General features: G+C 46.1%; 2 protein-coding genes across 2 annotated transcripts in view; one reads left to right on the forward strand and one right to left on the reverse strand.

Annotated features, from left to right (window-relative positions):
* Nucleotides 1-23163, forward strand: part of LOC126564902 (cyclin-Y-like protein 1) — a 326841-nt gene that overhangs the window by 180192 nt on the left and 123486 nt on the right. The window lies entirely within an intron of this gene.
* Nucleotides 1697-23163, reverse strand: part of LOC126564658 (protein apterous-like) — a 59916-nt gene continuing 38449 nt past the window's right edge. Inside the window, exons 5-8 of the mRNA XM_050221746.1 lie at nucleotides 10388-10561; nucleotides 10046-10302; nucleotides 2526-2722; nucleotides 1697-1929 (exon numbers count right to left, since the gene is read on the reverse strand). Coding sequence (XP_050077703.1) covers nucleotides 1759-1929; nucleotides 2526-2722; nucleotides 10046-10302; nucleotides 10388-10561 — 799 coding nt within the window. The 3' untranslated portion in view covers nucleotides 1697-1758. The remainder of the gene's footprint in view (nucleotides 1930-2525; nucleotides 2723-10045; nucleotides 10303-10387; nucleotides 10562-23163) is intronic.

Raw genomic sequence — 23163 nt, forward strand, 5'->3', positions numbered from 1 at the left:
ATCCTTGTGGGCAGTGGCGGGTTCTCCCGGGTTTTCGACCGGTTAAAGCTGCCACTGCTTGTGGACCCCAACTCTACGCACCCCGGTGGACATCAGCGACGTTCAAACCTCGAAACACTTACCTTCCGTGGACCAACACGATGGGAGGAGAACAAAAAAGATGGCCGGGGTCAGAAATCGATAGATCAACCGCATGGGAGCAGCCTGATGGCGGCGGCAGAACGCACCGCACAAACGGTTTTGTTTGAACGATCGAAGAACATGAGAAAATCATACAACTATGCTGCATACAGACGTGGTGGTAATCGTATGTGCATACATTATTATTAAGAGTCTCGAGTTCCACAAGCCTAGGAGCGGGTAACTACTACCGCCATTTTTTGTTGTTGTTTTGCTACACACACACACACACACACACACTTACTTTTAGTTTTCTTCACGTGCGTCTCTTTCCTCAGAGTATGAAGAAGAATTTTTCCTGCCCCAACCCAACTGGAGTCAACTGAATTCAACTGTTGGATTCGTTGGTTTTGTGCTGAAATGTACTCTTGCGTTTGTGCGGTTTTTTTTTCACTCTCTCTCTCTCTCGCTTGTTTCGTTTACTCTTGTCTTGTTCTATCTTTTCCTCATATCTCGGCGCGTATGTAGCACTGTTGTTGTTGTTTTTTATATGTTTGCTTCTACCTTTTTTTTTGTATAACTCCCGATACAAGTTTCGTTATTTTTTTTTGCACTTCAAACTCCCTTCTTCATGTTCGTTTTTGTGTGTGTGTGCGGTTTTTGGTTTCTTCTTTCTTTTCCTCTTTGCTGCAACATTTTTGCTCACTATTGCTTCCTGCATGATGTTTTTTTTTTCTTTTTTCCTGTTGCGTTGAATGTGGTGAGATTTTTCCATCATTTCAAACCCGCCCATACTGGCTGGGCATGGGCACGAACAAAACGCCCATCGCAACCGCACATGTTGTCTTTGCCGATGCCGAAAGCTTTTACCCCAAGCAGCCCCGGCGACGTGTGCTCCTGGGGCTGGGAAGAATTCAATCCGCTGCGGCGGGGCTAACGGGGGCGACATGCTTACTCTCATTTCGATACATCCATTGCATGTTCGGGTAAGTATCTTTTTACTTCGGGCGCATCTCAGCGCCACCCTACAGTACGCTGCACTCTGTTTCGTTTCTCTGGCCCTTTCTCTCTCTGCTTATGAACCGAATAATCGGTCGAAAACAGCCGAGGAGGACCGTGGGGGACGAAAAAAACCAAATTTGAATATAATAACATCATTGTTGTTCCGCGCGACATGACTGTGGGTAGGCACATGGGGCATGGGCATCACGCAAAACATGGTGAGCAGAAACGCACAACCTGTTTGGGGGATTTAGTTTACATTTTCATTTCCATTTTTCCCCTTCTGTTGCTTTTTGCACTGAGATGTTGGCTGAACCTATTTCTGTGTATACGTACGAATGTGAAAAAAAATAACACGGACAACCTATCGCACACACACACGTATAACACTTTAAGTCCGAATTTTTCACCGATCTTTTGGTCGAAGTTTCTTGCACAATTGTCACACAAACTTGGGATGGTTCAGTTCGCTGTACCATCGGCTTTCCTCACAGCGGACGATTCGCTGGGAGCGTGACACACCGGTGCGGTTACGCCAGCGGACACACCACCCTGGCTGGTCGCCATGCCACCGAGCAGCCGTCGTATCCAGCGCCGAAGATGCACTTGCCACTGCATTCTCGACTGCGAGTGTTGCTAGTCGAGCGACGAGGGGCTACCGGGGCCACCCATAATGTACGAACCGGGGCTGTGCGAAACGTACCCGTCCAGATCGAGCGAACCGTCGCCCTTGTCCGAATCGATGATTTTGCCTTCCTGCTTCATCATCATTCGGCGCCATTTTGCGCGTGCGTTCTGGAACCAGACCTGCAAAAAGGGGATGAGATGGGGGGGGATGAGAAATCGATTGCGTTGGAGATGATAAGGAAATGGTGGCAGCTTGGTTTTGATTGCTTTTCATACCTATTTTTAATCGAATTTCATAGACAACCTATACGATTTGGATAAGGTTTTGGTTGCAATTTACGAAAAATGGATGAAGGATACAGATTTTCAAGGAGTATTCTTCCATAAAATATTAAATTGTTGTTGTGCGATAGAATATAAAGTCCTCTTCCTAGTCTTTTCTCCTAATACCTTTGTTAATTCTTCACTATCACAACTGAAGAATTTTTGTTCCCTGGGGAAGATCATTAGTAAATATCGACTAGAAAACTAGTCGCATCTCACATCTCAGAAACTCCTTTAGTAGCTGGATATCTTGTGCAATGCATTTTTAGGGGAAAATTTATATAGAATTATTATTAAACCGATACATTGGCAGCCAGCTATGGAAGCCCAAGACCTCCAGAAATGTTATCCAAACAAGAAGAATAAATGCATAATTTAAAAATGAATTTGTTTTAATGTTTTAACAATTTTAATGATAACATTCTAGTCTATAAAAGCCGAGAAAATCTTACCTGTAACACACGCTTCGGAAGTCCCGTCTTCTGCGACAGCTGCTTCAGATCCTTCGCGTCCGGATTGTGGTTGATTGCGAAGTAGGACTTCATCGTGCGGAGCTGATGGTGCTTGAAGGACGTCCGCATCCGTTTGGCCCGCGACGATGACCCTAGACCCCGGCTAAATCCCAGATCCAAATACTCGGTGTTCAGGTCTGCAAGGCAAGGAAGAGGAAAACCCGAAAACGGAAAAGATTAAAGAAAATGGACGAAAGCATCACGACTGGATTAGCCGGCACGTTGCCGGTGTGTTTTGCGTATGTCTAGCTTTATTGCTAACTCACTCCCAGGCAGCACCCACCCAGCAGTGGTGCTGTTGCCAGCAATTTTATTCTCTTTTTTTTTCTGCCGAGAGCAACAAAACATCGAACATAGGAAAGAAAAACCAGGAGAAACACACCGATCCACCCTGTCACTCCGTCTAGCTGGGTGCTACTTGTTCATTGTGTGTGTCGGTAGATATAAAGGCCGTTTTTATGTCGTAGTTTTCTCGTACGTTCCCTCGCCCTCTCTCGACCTTCCCTCGGCTAAGGGCCACACTTACCAGCGCGGGGTGTGACTATCCCTGAACTCAATGTGCGTTTTGTAGCTGGTCAAGCACCATAAAACTGAATCGTAAGCCAAACCGGCGCACCTACCACTTGCCACGTTGGGAAGGAAATTGTACATCGTAACCTCTCGGCTTTGGGATGCTGTGTCGAGGAGTGTGTACACTTGGTCAGCATGAACAGCACACTGAAGGAGCACAGTTCAACAACACGGTTCCAACCTTTCTGAACCTGACCGGAGTATCTGTCTGTAGACAACATCGGCCGTACGTATGTACGCACACGAGCATATAATAATCGTAAAACCAAACCGATGTCTTTATCGGGGACATCGTGAGTATTGCGAGAACGCAGCACTGGGTCTGTTCCTGGCTGGATGTTTGGAGTAACGTGATCACAATTTTTGTAGCCCAAGCCTAATGTAGGTAGCGAATGCAAGAGGTGTAAAGGGACAGTAAAGCGAACCAAAAGCTCCATCCCTGAAGGTCATGAAAACACAATCCCAAAAATAAAACACACACGCAAGTGACGCAAAAAAAACGACTTGCTATACCTTGGCTAGTTTCTAGATTTTGGAGTTTGGAAAACTCCTTTAACAACAACAATCAACAGGTGAAACTTGAGCTCGCAGATGTGCCTTCAAGCAACGCAAATGTGTGTAAAACGAACTCGTACACTAAAGAGGTACCAAATGTTTACAACTTTGTGTCATAAAATGTGCCCCATCTTCCCACCCAACCCGAGGAGCGGGCCTGTTGAAGTGGACGTACTTCTAGCAACTAGATTTCCCACGCTTGAAGGTTTTGCTCGGATTTGGTTTCTTTTTCTCTCTTTTTTTTGCTTTGATTGCTTTACCTGTCCGCTTGGATTTCTCGCCCCTTAAAGCTGGGTTGATCTGCTCCGGTCTGAACTCGACCTCTGACCAGTAGCGCCCGACCGAGCTACCTGATGTTACGCAAATCCATACCGGTCCTATCAACGTAAAGGTCGGCTGGATCAACGATCCCAATGAAGGGTGGGTGCTGATGCTGATCGGAACTGGCGAGCTCAAACTTCCAGTAGCCTCAAACTTCCACACAAAAGCCACAAGTAAGCGCTCTACATAACAACAATGTTTAAAAAATCATAGACCATAGGTCCGTACTGCTTTGTAGGTTCGGCGCTATTGGCCCCTCCCGGAGATCGATACAGAATCGCCCACCGAAGGTAGCACCATCGTCTCAGACAAATTACAGTGTCGAGCCGGTGGACGACGGTAGCGAACCACCCTCTCCGACGCTATGGTTTCGTGAGCCACAACCACAAAAACTACATCCTCGGAACACTACAATGGCACATGATCTATCCGATCGGACTATTAGAATTATGCTACCGCACTACCAGCACGGTGTATGTTATTTTTTCTCACTTGAAGGCGATCAAGACTGGCCGGTTAACCGGTAGCCATGACGCCGTCAATAGTAGGAAGGAGGAACCTGGTGGGATAGGGCGAAGTCGTGGTGTAACTCCCTTAGGGTACCGAGAGCAAATAATAACCGGGTTCAAAATGCCCCGTCTGACGCACCAGACAATGATACTGTTTTCCTCGTCGGCTCGGTTTTTTTTTGAACGCTTCTGTTTTTTTTTTGTTGGAAATAGCGGTCAGTTTGGAAGGTTTTCTTCGCTTACTATTTGTTAAGCGTTGTGTTCTTTATGGCTTACGGGTTGGTTTTTTTTTTCACTCTCTTTGCTATGTCTCTGTCTTGCTTATTGGTCGATGAAGAGATATCGGACGTATGCTGCGTGTGCTTCCTTCTTTTGCACCCTTTATGATCATCGCCAGTCAGGGCCTTGAGGCGCCTGAAGTTGTCAAATCAAAGAAATCAAAGGGAGTCAACGGGGGAGGAGATCACGTAAAAGATGAGAGGGGCAGACAAAAAAAAAACACACAACGAACAGAGCCACAGGAAACGAAAAACGGACAAACATCTACCACCGGAGGGCGTTAAAGTCGACGGCGTTGAGCTTCTGTTTTATTTTTCGGGTCTTCTCAATATCCCAGTTGGCTACCGATTCTGGTCAGCAGCCTGAAGTGAAATGGTCACTTTAAGTTGGTATAGAAAATTGCGTTCACGACTCTTAAGCCAAAAAAAAAGGTGCGTAATTGTAGTCGCCTGCTGGATCTCTAGTGGGCATGACTTACCAAGCTGAGGCTGGTGAAAATTGGATAAATGGTCCTTCAGGATATACTATACACGAGTCCTTGTGTTTTGCAAATTTCGCAACAAAGTAACGTTGAAATAGTTTGAGCAGCACTAACAACCAAAGCAGTTCTGTACTTAGCAGGACACATTAAAGCAACAAACGGGTCTCTGAAAGTAAAACCGAAACCGTTTAACGAGCTGATCGCGCTTCTCTTGCGGAAGATGTCTGGCATTGTCTTCTAAAAGCCTGCCTAAAGAATGCCTCCAGAATGAGAAGGAGGAGCTCTCGTTGATTAAACAATCGAAAACCGGTTCGTGGTTCGTCCGCGGAACATCGAAACAAGACTTACGACGCGACCGTGTAACACGGTTACCTGCCAACCAATTCGATGCACCCATCCAAAGTGTATCTTACCCATTGTGTGTACCCACCTTCGCCCGGTTACTGGCTGCCAAAGCAAACCGACGGACCCCACCAAAGCCTCCACAAAAGGGTTTCCCGCCTGGTGCGCGGCACCAGTCGTTAATCATTACAAAAAACAATGGTACGGTGTCTGCCACTTCCTTAGCAGAGTTTGATTTCCTTTTTATTGTTTGAGGCTTGTTTTTTTTTTTTTGGTGTTTTGTACTTGCTTCGGTGCACCGGTGCTTTGTGCGCCGACAACGCGACCCGGCCCGGGTCTATCGGTCAGTGGGCAGTACAAACATAAACATTGACATAAAAACGCATTGACTGCATGGAAGCCGATGATGATGCTCGGCCGGATGCGCAAACAGATTTCCTTTCCTTTCGACTGGTTGCTCCATTCCAGCCGGACAGACTGATTGCCAATCAACCGTTCTGTTTGTTGTATGGCCGCGGATCGGAGGAGACCTGAGAACGACCCGAACGTCATCGTTGGCTCTTTTGTGGTCCTTGAAGTAGCATCGAAACGGAGTATCCTTTCATCGTTGAAAATGCTCGGTGTTGAAGGTTGTTATTAACATGTTTAACGCCAGCACACAAACAGGACGATCGCTGTGGAGATCATAAAGGGATCGTAAAGCCCCGAGCAAATAATAAAACGTTTCATGCCAAGTCCTGTCGGAAAGATGGTATGTTTTGGGGAGGCGCAAATTCTTCCTGAAGTCTTGCTTGGATGTGCCCTTTTTTATGTCCTGGTTTTATTGCAGAATATTGATTAAAATCTTGAACGAGAAACACGATCACGAAAGCTCAATCGTGACCAAGTAAGGAAGGAATATTCAAAATGATGTCTAATAACTGAAAAACCAATCAGTTTGAGACTTTAAAATCATTGTTCGTGGAACGAGCGCGCGGTTTATGGTGCGTTCTGTGAACCACAACACACAATCCCCATAAGCTTTCCGTTCTTAAATATTGCTTTCCCAAATCATAAAGCGATAAATTAATCTATTATGGAACGGGTTTTTTCTATTCTTCTTATTCAACAGGATCAGGTTACATCTCAATGTTCCTAAGATTACAGCGTAAAGACAAAAAAAAACACACACACACAAACGAAACGGAACGCGTTACGAAATCAGGTCATACGTTGGGTTCCTGCTAGAACGTTGGGAAAGCAACTGTTGCGATCATAAATTAACCGAAAGTAATTCAATCCAGAACTAAAACACACTGCCCGACCAGATGACAAAAACCTGCGCATTCGTCGCATCTGTGTCCTGCTGATCTATGGGGCCGGTCAGCGTGTGTGTGAGCAGTACCAAAAAAATCAACGGAAAGCTCGTCCGATAAGAATCTTCTCTACGAACTGATCCGTTGGTGATCCTTCGAACCCAGTTACAGTACGTCGCACCGTTTTCCTAACACCGTTCCCCTTTTCCGCGACATTCTCAAGGACTGGTATATCTTGCCGTGGTCTCCCTATCACAACACCCTTCTGCTACACCCGACAACCGAGTGACCCGCTGGGCATGCCGTAGGCTTCGAGCAAACCACGGGCCTTTTTTATTGAACCTACGACCTTTTACAATCTCTTTCTTTATGATATGTTTATTAACTTTTCGACTTCTTTACTACCTTATGGGCCACGGATGAAGGAATGATCGCACACGAGAAACAACAAAACTTCTCATCTTCTTCCACCCGCCCGCTGCTGGTCGTTGTTGCCGTTCGCCAAGAAATAGGAGGGAATCCGGTACGGTAGAGCAATATAATCGTGAAACCATCCGAAGCAGTTGAAGACGTGAACGACGCACACACTATGGGAGAAATAAAACAAAACAAAAAAAAAAGAGGTGCGACCTCGAGACAAGACATGGCGGCCTTGCTGGGACTTGGCCGGAACCCTTCCCGTGAGGGCAGAAGGCGTGCAGCGCGCATTTGTCTATTTTTCATCCATTTCGAGTGAGTGCTAATAGAGATAAGCGGGTACCGCCGACAGGCCCAAGTATTCTTGGAAGCTGCCTAAACGCTACTTTCCGCGCCCTCGTTGTTCACCACCGTATGCCCACCTGCCGGTACCGGTAGCGAATGGTGATTCCTGTCCATGCGATGATCTCTCTAATAGACATCACAAACACTGGCCGGAATTTCGAAAATGGTCGGATGTTTCGGACGATTTCCAGCTTCTGATAGCTGAGGGGTAAGAACTTTCGATCTTGCCTTTGGTTCCCAGGAAAAAAGCGGGGCACCTCGGGAAACATGCAAAGCAACACGGAAGCCATTTCCGGACCTCTGGTGATATTAAAGAGGTCTTAAGTCCCCAAATTGAGAACGTTGAGCCTGGCTAAAGCGCTGGTAAAGGTCTCGGAAGCTTTAGACCTTTCAGCCCCCGAATGGGGATTAAGCATCAAATCACGCGCAATTAAGCTACTGGGTACGCTCATGGATGGAAAGATTTACGCACGTACGTGGAACACCTTCCCAAGGGAGGAAACGACGCTTGTTCCTAGCGTCGATCACCGAATGGCGTGCCCGAAATGGAAAACGTTTGTAAATGGCACATCATTAGCACTCGCAAACTGCCACCGTAGCAGAAAGGGAACCGATTTTTTGAGCTTTCGAACTGTGCTCTAAGAGCCACAATCAAAGAATTCTTGCAATAGATTATTTCTTCCAAGGAACCGTTTCTACAATGTTTTTTTCTCCCAATTTTCTTGAACAACGATGAATATTTACACCGTGTTTACTATCAAGTTAATCGGCGCATATTAATCATGCGCCCTGTGAAATGTGCTCAAGCAGCCATGTCTTGTTTGTTGCAACACAAATAACCACAAGCCAACTAAATAATAATAAAAAAAATCCTTTCATTTTTCATTCTATTCCTTAAGTCGCCTTTTCGCTGCTGCACTACCGCGGATCGCAAAAAAAAGCGTAACAACATTCCGCGACATGACCTGTCACTCAAAACGCGAACACACACGCGGACCAAAACCATCTGCCCGGATGGTTGTTTACGGCCGGCACCGTATTTGTGGTGCGGAAGGTACGGTGGCAAGTCTGGTCAGAAAATAATACGATACAGCAAACGAGAACTCAAACGGAAAAGGTCAGCCCGGCGAGCACTGTGCTCGGTACGTGCAATGAGAGAGGAGTTGGAATTAAACGCGATACGGCATAAAACAATATCTGCAAAAGCCAAATGGATAAACCTTTGCTACTCCCTTGGTGGACTTAGCTTGATCTTGTCCCACCTCTTCTCCACCCTATTTACCAGCCCCCTTTGCAACCCCACCCTCGTGAAGTGGTAGCTAAAAGCTCACCGAAGCAATTACAACGATAGCCATCATTCGTCCAACCAGAGGCAGGTTCAGAGATCGCCACGTTTTTTTTTTTTTGCGCGAACCAAACCGGCGCGAAACAGTTGCCCGCGAAAAACCCGCCCCAACACCGGTTCACCGATGGGGCAGATGCCGCGGAACGGCACATCGTATCTGCATCGTTCATCACTCCGCACAAACGTTACATACTAAATATTTATTTATTTCTGTCACCCCGGCGCTCGGCCCGCAAAAGCTACCGCACTCACCCGCCAGAACAGGTCCCACCGCCTCCCGCCCTGGAAAATGAAATGGAAATGGAGAACTAAGGGGTAGCGAGGGCTGGGTTGTCTTGGGTAGCATCATAAATTTTCACCGAACCATGTTGCGTAGAGGCGTGCGAACAGATCCACATCCGATCGTTCGCTTGTTGAAACACATTTCTTCCCTCGCTGTCTCTCCATTCCTTTCTCCAGCGCAAGGCAAAAGGCAGCTTATCTAAAGCTAAGCCAGTTGATGCACGCGATCATAACACAGACAAGCCACAGACAAGCCGTTCAGGGTAGCCGAAGTTGGAAATTAAATGAAGACAAAATAAATGAATCTATGATGCCGTGCGTGCCGCGGTAGCTTGTGGAGCGGGCTTTTCGCGGGAGGTGAAACAACTGTATTACAAACTGGGCTGCCGCTCTGCCACCGTTTTTTTTTTTCTCTCTCTTTAATCCAAAGCCTGATCATAAATTCATAACTTTTGCGAAATTCAAACGCTAGCGATCGTTATCAGACAATGTAACATATGATACGGTGAGTTCATCAGACCCTGGTGGAATGTTTACGTGTGAGCGTACATTTCGAAACATGACCACATGAGAGGGTTAACAATAATAACAGACACAAAAAACAAAAAAAAAAAACTTTTAACAGATGACCGTTTCACAACATTTCTTATCTTAACAGATGTGGTTTAGCTCAGCAAAGTGATACATATGCAACGAAACAACAGGGAAACACTACTTACCGAGGCTAGCCGTCATGGCTTCGATGTCTTTGGGCTTCCGCTTCCGGGGACGACCTTTCTGGCGTGGTTGCTGCGGCAGTCCGGTAACGCCATGCGGTGGGTAGTAGGTGGCCGGATTCAGCTTGCCTCCGCTCGTCGTCGAGTCGCTCGGGCTGAGCGGAGCGCTCGGGGACGTGCTGTACTGGCTCTGGTAAGGACACTGCATCGGCATGCCAGGTAGCGATGTTGTGGCCTCAAGCGGAAGCTCGATGTGTGATCTGAAGTGCGGATTGGCAAATGCAATGTCACTTATGTGTCCTGCAGGTACAAAACATTGTCTCAAAACTCGCGCTAAAAACTTACCGACAGAAGACGGCCGAGTCCCGTATCGTGAAGTGGTCGCCTTTGTTAAGCGGGGTGTTGCAGACGGCGCAGGAAAAGCAGCGTATGTGGAACACCAGGTGCCGGGCACGCATCACCAGCTCGGAGGAACTAATCGATGCCAAGCACTTGGAGCATCGTCGCGAACCGAATACCCTGCGGATGGAAGAGCGACAAGACAAACGCCTTATTAAGCGAACCATTATCGTTTTGGGCCGGCAGTCCTGGTGATTTTTTTTTTCGTCTCTCTCACCACAATAATATCCGTTCCGCTTTTTATCCCGTTTCCGATTCGTCTCGTCGACAAGATTCCTACACACATCCGAGACGCCGTCCCATTAATCTTTCATAATGCTCCAGAGAGTCCGTAACAGTCGCGACTCACATTACGCGTTTCGAACAACAAGTGTCCTCAGCAAATCTGTTGGGCCCAACGAGCCCACCGGCGTCGAACCTGGGAGCATAGAATTTGTTTTCCCAGAATTCCAGACCCGAACGAACTATGCCCCGAAAAGGCAGAAGGAACTGTTCGAAATACCAATGCGTACCCAACAAGCTACAGCGAAAAGCAACCCCTCACACACAACTTCCAAATGTTTCAGCCGATTCTTCGTTCCAGTTCGGTGGAAAAACGGAACGTTGGAAATTTATGTTGTAGGCGGTATGCAACATTTTTCGTTCTACATCGTTCGACCGAATGCTGCTATTGCGTTTAATCATATTCGTCCGGATTTTCCAGCGAACCCTCCTCATTTGCCTACGTCACTTGGGTCCACCGATGTGACCGGATCGCGCCCATCGATGCGCGAAGGGTTCTTGTCATGTGCAGGGACCCAGAACTAAAGCCCCGTCGACGGTGAAGAGAACGATGAGTTATGATGCTTGCCGCAAGGAAATTAGGGGCGTTACGTTAGGCGTGTTTGAGAAACCTTAGGAAATAAATTGTAAAAGATGGCGCATTTGCTTTGTCATCAGTCTCATACGTGTAAGTTAAGGATTGCTTGGAAATGTGTTAGAATCTGCAGCTGAGCCTCGAAAATGGTGATCGAACATCCATTTTTGCTGATTATATTTGCAATTGTTTGTTTTCAATTTAAATGTACATATATTCGTAGCATTTTTTTATGGCCGAAATTGAGGTAAAACATCCGATTTGCGTCCCATTCTTTGCATCTCATATCGTAAAAAGTTGCCCCGCCGTGTGCGTACCAGCGTAGTACGTACCGGCGATCTAAAAACTGACCCCAACGAGTCCCCTGGTCGTATCGCTGCTGGATACCGCGTTTTATGGGTGAAATTTTATTCCAAACTTTATGTTTTCCTGAGCCCACAGCATTCGAGAAGGCGCGACGGGGCGACGAGGCGTTGTCTCGACACGGGCTCCTAGGCCAGAAACAGCTGACGTACAAGCAGCGGGTGCCCTTGTCACGCTGAGGATGCTGATTTTATGATCTTATGATTTAATCTATATTCCTATAAAATTGCCCACCACGCAATCCACTTGTCTGCTTGCCATCCGGTCGGTTCCTGCCATTGCCTTAACGGCCGTGTGCACCTGCAGTGTGCAGACCTTCTTAAGACCGTCCCCAGCCGCCGCATGGATTCTTCTCAATTGGACACAAAATTATACGCACATTCCGGCCCCGGGTACGAGGTTTTTGATCTTCGCCCCCGATGACATGAATTAAAATGAAAAGAAACCGTTTGGCGTTTCGTTTCCTGCTCTGGTCGACCGCGTTCGCCAGTCACAACTGACAACCCCGCTTGAAAGCATTCCGCAAACCAGTGAAGTGCAAGTTGCAATCAAAATGCAACGAAACCCAAACACTCACACACGCGCGCGCAAAGAATGTGTGTGAAATGTGTGTGTATTTCTTCAGGAGATTATGCGACGGACGGCAGAGAAGGCAAGTGGCGAGTCACACAGATATTCATAAATAGAGACATAAAATATTGGGTTTTACTGTTATCGCTCGCTGGCTCTTTAGCAAGCTTATATGGGGTATTTAATGTTTTGTTTGTGGATCGTAAAAATTTCAATAATATCGCATCCACGCATACTCAGCGCGTCGCGATTTGGATGCAAAAAAAAAAAACGAACGAAACCTAAATCAGGGCCCCCATGATGTCAGGATGTGTTTTGAGAAAAAGTGTGTGAAAAGGGGAAGAGCGAAAACGGTGATGATGTTCAAGCGTCGAGGATCCGTTTCGGGACGATGAAGGTAGCAAATGATACCGGTACCGTACGCGTATTGCTTATCCCAAATTTATCCATCACCTGCTGGGTCGAGCATTCGTTTTACGATCTTTCTTTCTGTCTCGCCAGCTCGATCGAGTGGACCGGAGGACTAGCCCGCTTTCTGCGCAAGCTCCCGCGGATGCGTCAACGACTTTGGGGACAGCGAACGGCGTGCGAATACTTCCAGCGGGATCATAACTCATAACTGCTCCCAACGTGGAATTCGATCCGCTCGGAAGCTTCCTGCCAGCAGCACTGACCTCAAGGTGGGCCACAAGGGCGGGGGAACAAATCCCGCCGATTTGCCCTGCTGGGAAGTTCAAGCTGATAGCTAACAAATTTTCTTATTTACGGTCCTTAGCTCGCGTAGGGACGCATACGTTTTTGGGGCGTGTGTGTGTGTGTCTGTGTGCAAATGTGCGATCGCTAGATTCTATCTCCGATCCGGTCTACGAACTTCACATTGAACCTGCTGCTCGACGGTTTCAATCTTGACGACAAAAGGCAAACGCTGTGTGCGAGGTGACTGATTTAGGGAAGACCGATATTCGCCCAGCCCAGTTGGGGAAGATTTCGCTCTGCAAACACATGTGGCCAACATCGTGTTTCATTCATAAATCTGCCAGACGGTTTCGGCATTCATAACAAACGCTGTACGCTAATTCAACGGGTGCGAATAGAGCATCTGTTAATAGAAAATCCTCAAACGTTGTGACAGACCTACAGAGACACATTGGATGGCTGACAAATGGTACTTGCCAAAGGGGATGTCATTTTTCTAGAGCATGCAAGCATCAGCAACAGAACAACTTAAGCAAGACGTAAAGAAGCGACAATACAGCGCATAGTGTACTTGCTAAATTACCTCAGAAACACCAACTCGAATCGATTTGAATCGCCTTCGCTCAAGCAAACTTGCCGGTAATCATGTGTTAAACTGTCACATAATTGCCTTTCCTGCTGGCCGGCTCATAGGAAATCGTTTCTAATGGTAGAAAGCTTCCCGAACGGGATGCTCGAAAATGAACATCCATATTTCAAACAGCTACCGATGGTTAAGTATCATCATAATGCTTTCTTTCAATAATGATCTGACGCTTATCTGCGGTGTAGCCGGTACGGCCGGCCGTAAACTAGCCGACCGAACGCTACCATCTTTGGGGTGTCATTTGTTTGTCTAACTAATTCACTCCCCGACGGACAGAGACACCTGCAATCTTCGTACGTGTTTCTTTTTTTTTTTGTTTCTCCCGGTAGTGATCGATGAGAATGAGCCTGTGTTTGCGGGAAGTCGTCGAAAGATAAAATGGCCCACGCCGTGAAGCTGTAAACATACACAGTTAATGTTCGTAGAGGTGATCATGTCAGTTACACTAGTGGACAAAAGTGTAAGGGAGAGTATCAGTATTTTTTTAACAGTTTAAGAGATAAATTTTTTTTTCCTAATATCATCGTTTACTTAAGCTGGCTTCGTATATCATGTTATTATTTTTAGTGCCAAAAAATATTTAAATTACACATTAGCAATCATATTTCTTATAATAATATTTTTAAAGTTTCTCTTTCATCGTTAACTTTACATAACCAAAGTAAGATCTTCCTATAAGAAGACTGAAAGGTTCGAAAGGAGCCCTCAGCTGATGCCAGAAACTAATAGATGGAGACGAAAGGAGCCCTGAGCTTATGTCTGAAATTAATAGAAAAATACTTGTATCTTTTAGGCTGGAGTCACTGCTCAGCCGCACGATCTTTGGTCGTACAATTATTTAAAATTGTGTATGGGATTTGACAGATGAATAAAATGACAATTTTCATTTGTTCGACATTAGAGATTGTAGGACCAAAAATCGTAAGGCCGAGCTGTAACTCCAGCCTTAGAATGTCTCGTATAAAGAGTTTCTTAGCAAAAAAATTATACTGAGGCCTCTGCTTGTTATGAGTGAAAAAAATCATATGAAATCCAGAAAAATGCAAACCAAGCATGTTTCATTTACTACCAAAATCACAAAGATAGCATAGGATACTAGAACACGAAACATGTCGCATTTGAACCCAAACTTATTGCCACTCCTGCAGCTGGCCTAACCATTCACCGTAAGACTTGAGAACTCGTCTTGCATGAAAACCATTTAGAGCTCGCCTACTTATTCATTCAGTAAAATAAGCTGGTAAAATCTACCAAGTCTACTAAATTTCATTCAACACGACCTGTCCGATAAGCATGGCCATCATCGTCACCGTGACCGGTCCCACGAACCCTATGCCCAAAAAGCGCGAACATACTTCACCGAATTACGATAATGTGAGCGCTCCCAGAACGGTCTTCACGTTCGTTTATCATCGCCGATAGGAGCACTAACGATGTTGATTAAATTATCGTCGCAAAAGTCTCGCGAGAGCATGGAAAAAACCCCCCCAAAAAAAAAATGCCACACCGTATATTAAATTTGACACATTATCGAGCGGCTGTACCTCACATTTGCGTGGTGGCGACAAACCACCAAGTGCAACGCTCGGACGGTTATAAATCGGTCGTGTCTGAAAAAATTAATTGACCCACTTAGCACCCGAAGGAAACCGAAACGGTGGAAGCCGTCCCGTGCGCATGCAGATGCAGAGAGCTGCACGTTACTTTCCTAACAGAGCCATTTACTTCCTTCCCGGCTTCCCCGGGGCTTCACCACGAACGGGATGATGATCCACCACCACCACCGGAGCAAGAGTGGGAGCAGAGGAACAAAAGCCAAGATCACACACAACCACCGTTCACCTTTGCCGCGCACAAGAAGCCATTTCTCGTTTTTCGGTTCTTATCTTTATTAAAAGCTCAGAATACAAATGAGTAGTATCGTAGCCTGTCCTCGTATATTTCGTTGATGATCGCTCTCCCTTGTACGCTTTCGTTAATCTGTCCCAGCGATGTGAACTTTTTTTTTTTAAATATTGCTGAGACTGGGAAACCTGGTTTTTGGGCCAAATCTGGAAGAAAAACGAAACTTGCTTCACGCGCTCGCGATCGCTCTCGTGTAACATCGATTCCGGCATGCCGGTGCAGGAAGTGTGTTTCTCAACAGTATTACTACACGAGAACTTTTGTTGCACGTTCCTTTCGTATGACTTGTAAGCGGGACTCGAGTGAATGCGATTTTTCTGCTTTCGTTCTGGTTCTCCTTTCAGTGGTTTGTCGTTGTTCGCTCTCGACTTATTCAAATTTTTCAAATATTCATAAATTACTCGTTGATTAAATAAAATTAACATTTAATTTGCATAATTTTTCAATTTTCAACTCGTTTTCTTCGCTCGCCTGTGTCAGTATTTTGTTTACGTAGTGTGTTTGTTTTAGTTTTCTGCCTCGCGAGTTTTCCCTTCATCCTACTGCTTTTCGTGTTCCTTGGCGAGCGTAACTTCATTCAAAAGGTGGCAATGGTGGGTGTTCTTCCTAGCGCATGTTGCGTCTTGTTGTTTAGCCCCCTTGTTTTCTGTTGCTGCTCCCGTTTCATGCTGTTTTGACTAGCGATCAGCTTATTCGCGGCGGAAAGCTGTCAGAATCGTTTTCGTTGACCGGGAGATTATGATGATGATTCGGGGAGGGCAAGAATGGAACGCAGGGAAAGTAAACGTTAGCCAACAAGATTAATCGATTTTCGAGAAGGTCGCTCTATGGTTCGATTTAGGTTTTATAGTTTAACACAAAAACCTCAAAATTTATGCATAGAAGTTTAAATTTTTGTATGCTAAAGTGGGTCTATCTTAATCGACGACCTACCAAACTCAGTGGCTCATTGTTCCTGAATTCCCATTTACACAGTGTGCGGTAAATACATCAACCACATCATCTGCCCACAAAACAGACAACGCCAACCGCGCATTCTCCCATGGATGCATATGCACATTTGCATTTTGCACATCATATTTTGACAATCGTTAACTTCTTCGCCTTTACCTCTTCGCATTGTCTGTGTCGGGCGGTATTAGTTCCTTTTTCTTTCGCGGAAAATTTCACTTAGCCGTACAAAGGGAGATGGCGCAGATTTCTCGCCTCACTGCATCCCGCTGACGGTTGGTAGCTTTTCCGAGCAATTTTCGTTGCATTGTTTTTGCCGCCCTGCCACGCATGCTGCTTGACGTCAATTTTTCGGCTAAATTAACTTCCACAATAACAAACGGCGAAAAAGATAAGTATTTCAGTGCAGGAAAAAGAGGTTTTGAACTCAAGCTGCCGAAAAAATTCCCTGGAAGTGTCCCTCGTTGATGGGAGCCTCATTTGCATGGTTCAGTTGCAGTTTAGGATTTGCAAAATATTGCCTTCTTTGGGATGGTATTACGAGGCAGTCTGTAGGGAAACGGTTCTTCACACAACAGAACCAGATATCGAATCATGTCCTGATCGTCTATAGGAACTTTACTCCGGAAGTTAGAGCAAAGAGAGTTTGAGTTTTACAGTCATTTCCTAATGAATTTCCAAAAGCAACAAAGAAGAAACGGTTTTCTCCGACTAAACGCACCCAACATTAGGCGTGAAAATTGAAGCATCTCTACAGCTAGGACTCATCAAGGCACCGCCATCAGCACAAATTTCGCGTCAGCTCACGATGTGATAAGCCCGATCCCAGGAATGTGACGCCACATCGCAACCAAACAAGGAATGGCATTTTTATTTGTTATTCGGATGAAAAATTTGCTCTGATTCCCGGAACACGACATTAAATCCATCTCGCACTCGCGTCAACCGATGGCACCCAGAGCCGACTGGAGTCGAGTCTTTGCTTTAGCTTGTCGCGGAGATGGTTTGGTTTACGCGCTTCTTTTTTGGAATGATTTATAAGCTGCATATGTCACCGTTTTCGTAAGAAACAGTTTTACTGCTCTGTTTTTGCAGTTTTTTTTGTTGTTGTTGTTTTGTTTTGGGGAGGTTAAAATTTTTATGCTCAACATATTGTTGCCATTTTCCTACACTCCGTTTCACCCTTTCCACGGGCAGGAAAATTGCATTGATGCAGTTTCTGGGGCGATATTTTATTGCCCCACCTCTAGATTTTGCACAAGCGCGAGAAGAAGACGCCTGCGATTGGTTGAAGGCAGGGCGGATCGCAGTGCCCACGGACGCCACGATGCACCCGGGATCAAATTTCCATCAGACGCGGAACATTAGGCACCCATACAACAACACAAAAAAGGAAAAAAGAGCAAGCAAGGTTGAGACAGATCGCTCACCGACACCGAAACCGAAAGCAGTTTTTGCTTCACGTGAGGAAATTTATCATTCCCCACACTCGTTTTCTCTCCACCCAGAAACGCACACACATACATACGCATGCCGGCAAAGGTAGGAGAAGGGTGGCGAACTGTAAAATATGATATCTAAATTGAGATATCCGTAAATCATGTACCCGTTCACGGAAGACGAATGTCTCGGGCTGGGCCGTTCATCATAATCCCATTCGCGGTTTGTAGCTGCAGCACCCGGGAGAGCAGGTACGGGCACGGGACGAGATTCGTTCCGGTTTTGGAACACGGGGCATCAGCGTAAAGGAAACGATCGCAGACCAAACGATTGGGGTGGTGCGCGTTAAGGCGACAAACGGTTTGCAGGGTTGCGCCAAGATTTTCGGATCCAAGAAGATCCGGCCGGACCAACAAGTTGTACGTACAAGCCCGTCCGTTCGTCGCCGGACCAGCCTTTTACTGTCCGCCGGTCGGTCTGATTGGCTGGCATTGGCTTCGGGGAGAGTCGTCTTGCCGCCCGAACGGCAGATCAAGTCCATCTTTAACTGACTGACTGACGGGCAGAATGGCCGTAGTCGCTTAACTCATTTCGCTTGGATTACATTTTTTTTTGATTTTCTACTCGGATTTCGTTCTGCAGTGTACTTCTTTTTTTATATTCATTTCACCCCGTGCGAGGAATGATTTATTTGTCGTAAATTTAAGCTTTATGACTTTAGGAAATGTGCCCAAGATGCGTTTAAATGCTCGCCCAACGTCTGTGCAGTGCTTTTTTGTGGGCGCAAACGCTACAAGTCAGTTTACTCGCGCCTCGTTCTGCCACACTAGAAAAAGGGATCGTTTAGGATGGGGAGTTGTTTTTTTTTTTTTGAACTTAAACTTGCGCTATTTGATCTTAAAATTCATTGCTAGTAAAACTGTTCATTATACCGATTTATAAGACAGTTGGCGAAACTACGCACTTTACGATCACGCTTTGACTCTTTCACAACTGAGCATTCAAGTTTTTCGTTTAAATTACGCACAAAACATGACATGATTCATGTGGCAAAAGAATCAGAAAAAAACGCAAAACTAAATGAAAACAGTTCTGCTTGATCGATTGACATTAATGTATCGGTTTGTGCGCAAACAGCACAAACAAAACACACTTTGTTTCTGTCCCCAACCAACGTTGACGTCCTTTCACGTTCACAAAATCCACATCCACCAATGTTCCGTGACCGTGCCGTGACGTTGGTCAAACGATACAGAGCCGTGAATCACATCCGCCAAATGCAACAGCTTTACGATGACACCAATCGAGGTGAATTCATATTCGCAACAAGTAAAACGAAGGCCCAGAACATCCAGAATTTATGGTTCAATGCGTGAGCTCGCGGGCGCGCGCGCGACTGCTCACACTCGTTAACGATCACTAAATGGCCTATGAATAGGTTTTATAGCACTGCCAAAGTCGTGCGCCTGTGGGTATTGTGAATAAAACGTTACGCTTCGAACCGATTGGAGCTTTGCAGACGTTCTTTCAGTTACAAGAAACGAAGGCCTCGAGGTGCAGGTGTAAATCTTGCTACTAAACCAAGGACTCTCTGTAGGTATAATAATTACAATCGAATCCGATTCGCTCAATCTGGTGAGAATACTTGGCTGTAAATAAATCTTTCCCCCAAAGCTCTGCTTGACCTCATAAATAAGATCTTTTCGTGCGTAAAAACAGCTCAACCTTGTAACCAAAACCTTCTCTGTGACGTTTGTTACACGGTCATCTACTACAAACTGGAAGATTCACCTCATTTCAAGACGCTCGCATGAGCTTCTCGGAATGAAAACCTAAACCCATCGGTCACCAGCGTCACGTAAAGGGAAGGAAAACTAGAAAGCTTCAGTTTCACTAGCAGCAAGAACTTCAAGACACTTTATCACTGGACACTATCGCTATCGTTACTCGATCTACAAAACAATCCAACACCAAGCGCACTAGAGATTCAGTCTGAGTTCCCTACCCCAAAAAACCCGGCGAGGCAGTGTGTGTGTGATCGCAAGATTTTGTGTCTATTTGGTTGATTTCCGAGTGGTGTAGAGATCACTCACGCGTAATAATAACCGTAAATTATTTCCCTAAACGATTCCTTAACCACCGAGACCGAGCATTTTCATCCGAGACAGGGAGAATGGGTAGGAATAATTCTTCAACTTCTTCTCTTCAACTTCAACTCAACCACCGTACGCTATGGACCACATCGATCTTCGGTGGAAGAAGGTGGTCGCTCTCCCTGCAGCCGGGAGACACGCGCGTCCGAACACAAATCACCATTAGCAGCGTTGTATGCGGTCCACAAAACCCGGCGCGAACAACTTCCCAAACGCTTGCACGCCCGGGCACCATTATTCGGGAAGAAAGATCTAAAATTAAGATATTTTTTATTGATTTTCTTATAAAACGATAATAAAAAGAAACAGAATCTCTTCGAGCAGGTTTGGCACCGAAGCAACCGGAGACCGATCACGAAGAGCTGCTGGAAGGAACCGGAGAACAAGCGCTGGGAATGGAAAGCGCCCGCGATGGTGTAGACCGATAGCGATGATATCTGTCGCACCGGCAAACAACCAGAGGTTTCTACAGCGGATGGTTGCTGTTGAGATTGCTGCATGCTGCTGCTTGCTGCTGGTGCTTCTGATGGGAAACTGATAAACGCTAAACAACTCACTAAAACGACACAACCCCAGCTACAAGCCGTATGATCGTCAGCTTCTGCCGTACGATCCTACCCGAGGTCCAGTGGGCCATTGGTAGAGCGAAGATGGGTCGAACACGACAGAAAAAAGGCCATGTTTTCTTCCACGGCTGCCCAGTTGAAGCAAGCAGACAAGCAACAACGAACCTAGCTGAAGCTGAAACCCTTACGGGAGGACCTAAACTGTCACACGCCGCCTTGTGGCGTCGATATAAAAATGAACACTATATTGAATTATAAATTAACTTTATTGAACCATTCTGATGTAATGCAGAAGGACGGAACCGTGTATCGTTTTTCGGAAATTTTGGGACTCCTGGCTGCTCCACGCCAATGATGGGTGAGTGATTTGAAGCTAAGATTTGTAACCTAAACCTGCCAGCGCCTGTGTTCATACTTCTTCGCCAACAAAGCAAACACATCACATTTTGTCACGGGTCATCGTGTCGTCACGTAATAGTAGCCTTTACATTTCCCATCGGCAAACACACGCACAGGAAAACGTTCCCACCGCTACGGCAACGTCGCTCGCATGGTCCATCTCCGCGTCGTACCAATTCAGCAACTGGACGGTAAAATGTCTGATTTACGACCAAAGGCTCGCGCGCACGAAAGCGAAGGACCTGCAGCACATTCGGGACGCTTACGGGCTCGTTCGTTCGTTCGCTCCTGTCAGCTTGTCGACGAGTGCTTTAATTTATTGGGTGATTCGCACCGTTCCCTTCGGTGCTGTACCGTTGCACGGTGAACTCGTTTCAGATTTGTTGCCGCCCGGCGAAATGCGATACCAGTTCCGTAAGCGTTTTGCTCCACCCGGCCCCCGGGGCTGGGATCGCAAGGTCGTTCTGAACTCGTCGGACTGATCGGGTGAGTACCGATCGTGACTCAAATCACCCAACATCAAAACGCACAAATAACGTACACGCCACACCGTGCCGATGGGACACCGTGACCGTGTTCAAATGTGTCAGAAATGTGGATGAGAGTTTTATGCGTCACCAAAATGGAATAATATTGGTGCATATCTGGCTACCAAGATCTGGTAGATCCTTGTCGAACGTAGTACGCAAAGGAATGAGAAGCGAAAATAAGACCGTATCGTTTGCTTTTCGAAAGGATAAAGCAACTTGCACGGTTGCGATGCCGAATGTGCAGCTGCATAAATCATACTTTTTAAGCTGCTCGTAATCTCCAACGATGCATCCGCGCGTTGATACGGTGTGCTGATGATGTTCGGCATACCACATGGGCCTGTAAATCTGTAATCTACACGCTCACCGTACAGGAGTTCTTCTTCGTGGAGCAACGGACACATCCTGCACCGCCATCTTGACGGATGATATATATTTACACGTGTTGTATTATTTTTGCGTACTTGTACAACGTGTGTTTATGTTGTTGTTGTTCGCGCTGATCTTCCCCGGTTGCCGGTATGATACCTGTAGCACACCACAGCGCACCGGGGAATCCGATAAGGATCTAACCGGCCGCAAGATATCCGATTACGATTTCAAAATATCGTTCGCGGCGCCGTTACGCGTTAGCTGTCGCCGGATGCTCCACGGGACCTGATACAAGGACACACTGACTGCGCTCGAGTTGTCCCGCTTGATAGACGGCAGTACGCCCACTGTACGGGCCTTGTCTCCAAAATGGTCGGTACGGTACTCTTACACCGTGCTCGATGTGCAACGTCAGCTTTATGGAGTGCATTTTATAGCCACTGCGAGCGAAACGTGCTGATTATGCAAATAGCAACACAACAGCCCCGTTGCGTTCGCTTTGGACACACTGTGTCCTCCAAAGAGTTGCAAAGACGCCCATACTTGAAACTAGCCAACGAGGGAGAAATATGAATGATGGCCCAAATACGGTCCAAACAGTCGTAAAAATATAATCGCCAACTTTGCGTCTGTCGGCCATAAAAAAAAGCGTCAATGGTACAAACTGGATATTGTAGAATGTGCTTAACCCGTAAAGTTGCTCAGAATATTGGTAAGAAGCAAAAACTCTCTGAAGAATCAGCGTTAGTTTGATACTCAATACATATTTAATGAAGCCAAAACATACCCTCAGGCAATTCTAAAACCACCAGAAAGCGACCGTTATCGAAACCGCAACACTTTTGAAATAGTTTCATCCTATTTCTGGTACTTCATTCCCATACGACAGGAGCAAACTTCAATGGTTTTAAAAACCAGCCATTTCTAACTCTATAGCCCAGACTGTCCAGAACAAAAAAAAGGGGAAACGAAATTCATCCGAAATCATGCGTGACAGTGTTTATCCTTAAACAAATACCGTAATTATCGAATTTATTCAATCGACCCCTAGAGACCCCTAGTAAATCGAACAACACGTTTGCACCTCAGTTCAATATCTGTGAAACTTGTACCGGTGTTGCCAATGGCGCTTGGTTGAATATTTCACAGCAAGACCCCCCACCGGTGCTCACCCGGTCGGAAATTGGAACCGGAACCGGAGACCCTAAATACGTCGTAAGGGTAAACACACACAGACGCCGTATTTCGCTCCGGTAGGATCTTCCACCGGACACA

Source organism: Anopheles maculipalpis, chromosome 3RL, assembly GCF_943734695.1.
Source record: "Anopheles maculipalpis chromosome 3RL, idAnoMacuDA_375_x, whole genome shotgun sequence".
In the NCBI taxonomy this organism is placed as follows: domain Eukaryota; kingdom Metazoa; phylum Arthropoda; class Insecta; order Diptera; family Culicidae; genus Anopheles; species Anopheles maculipalpis.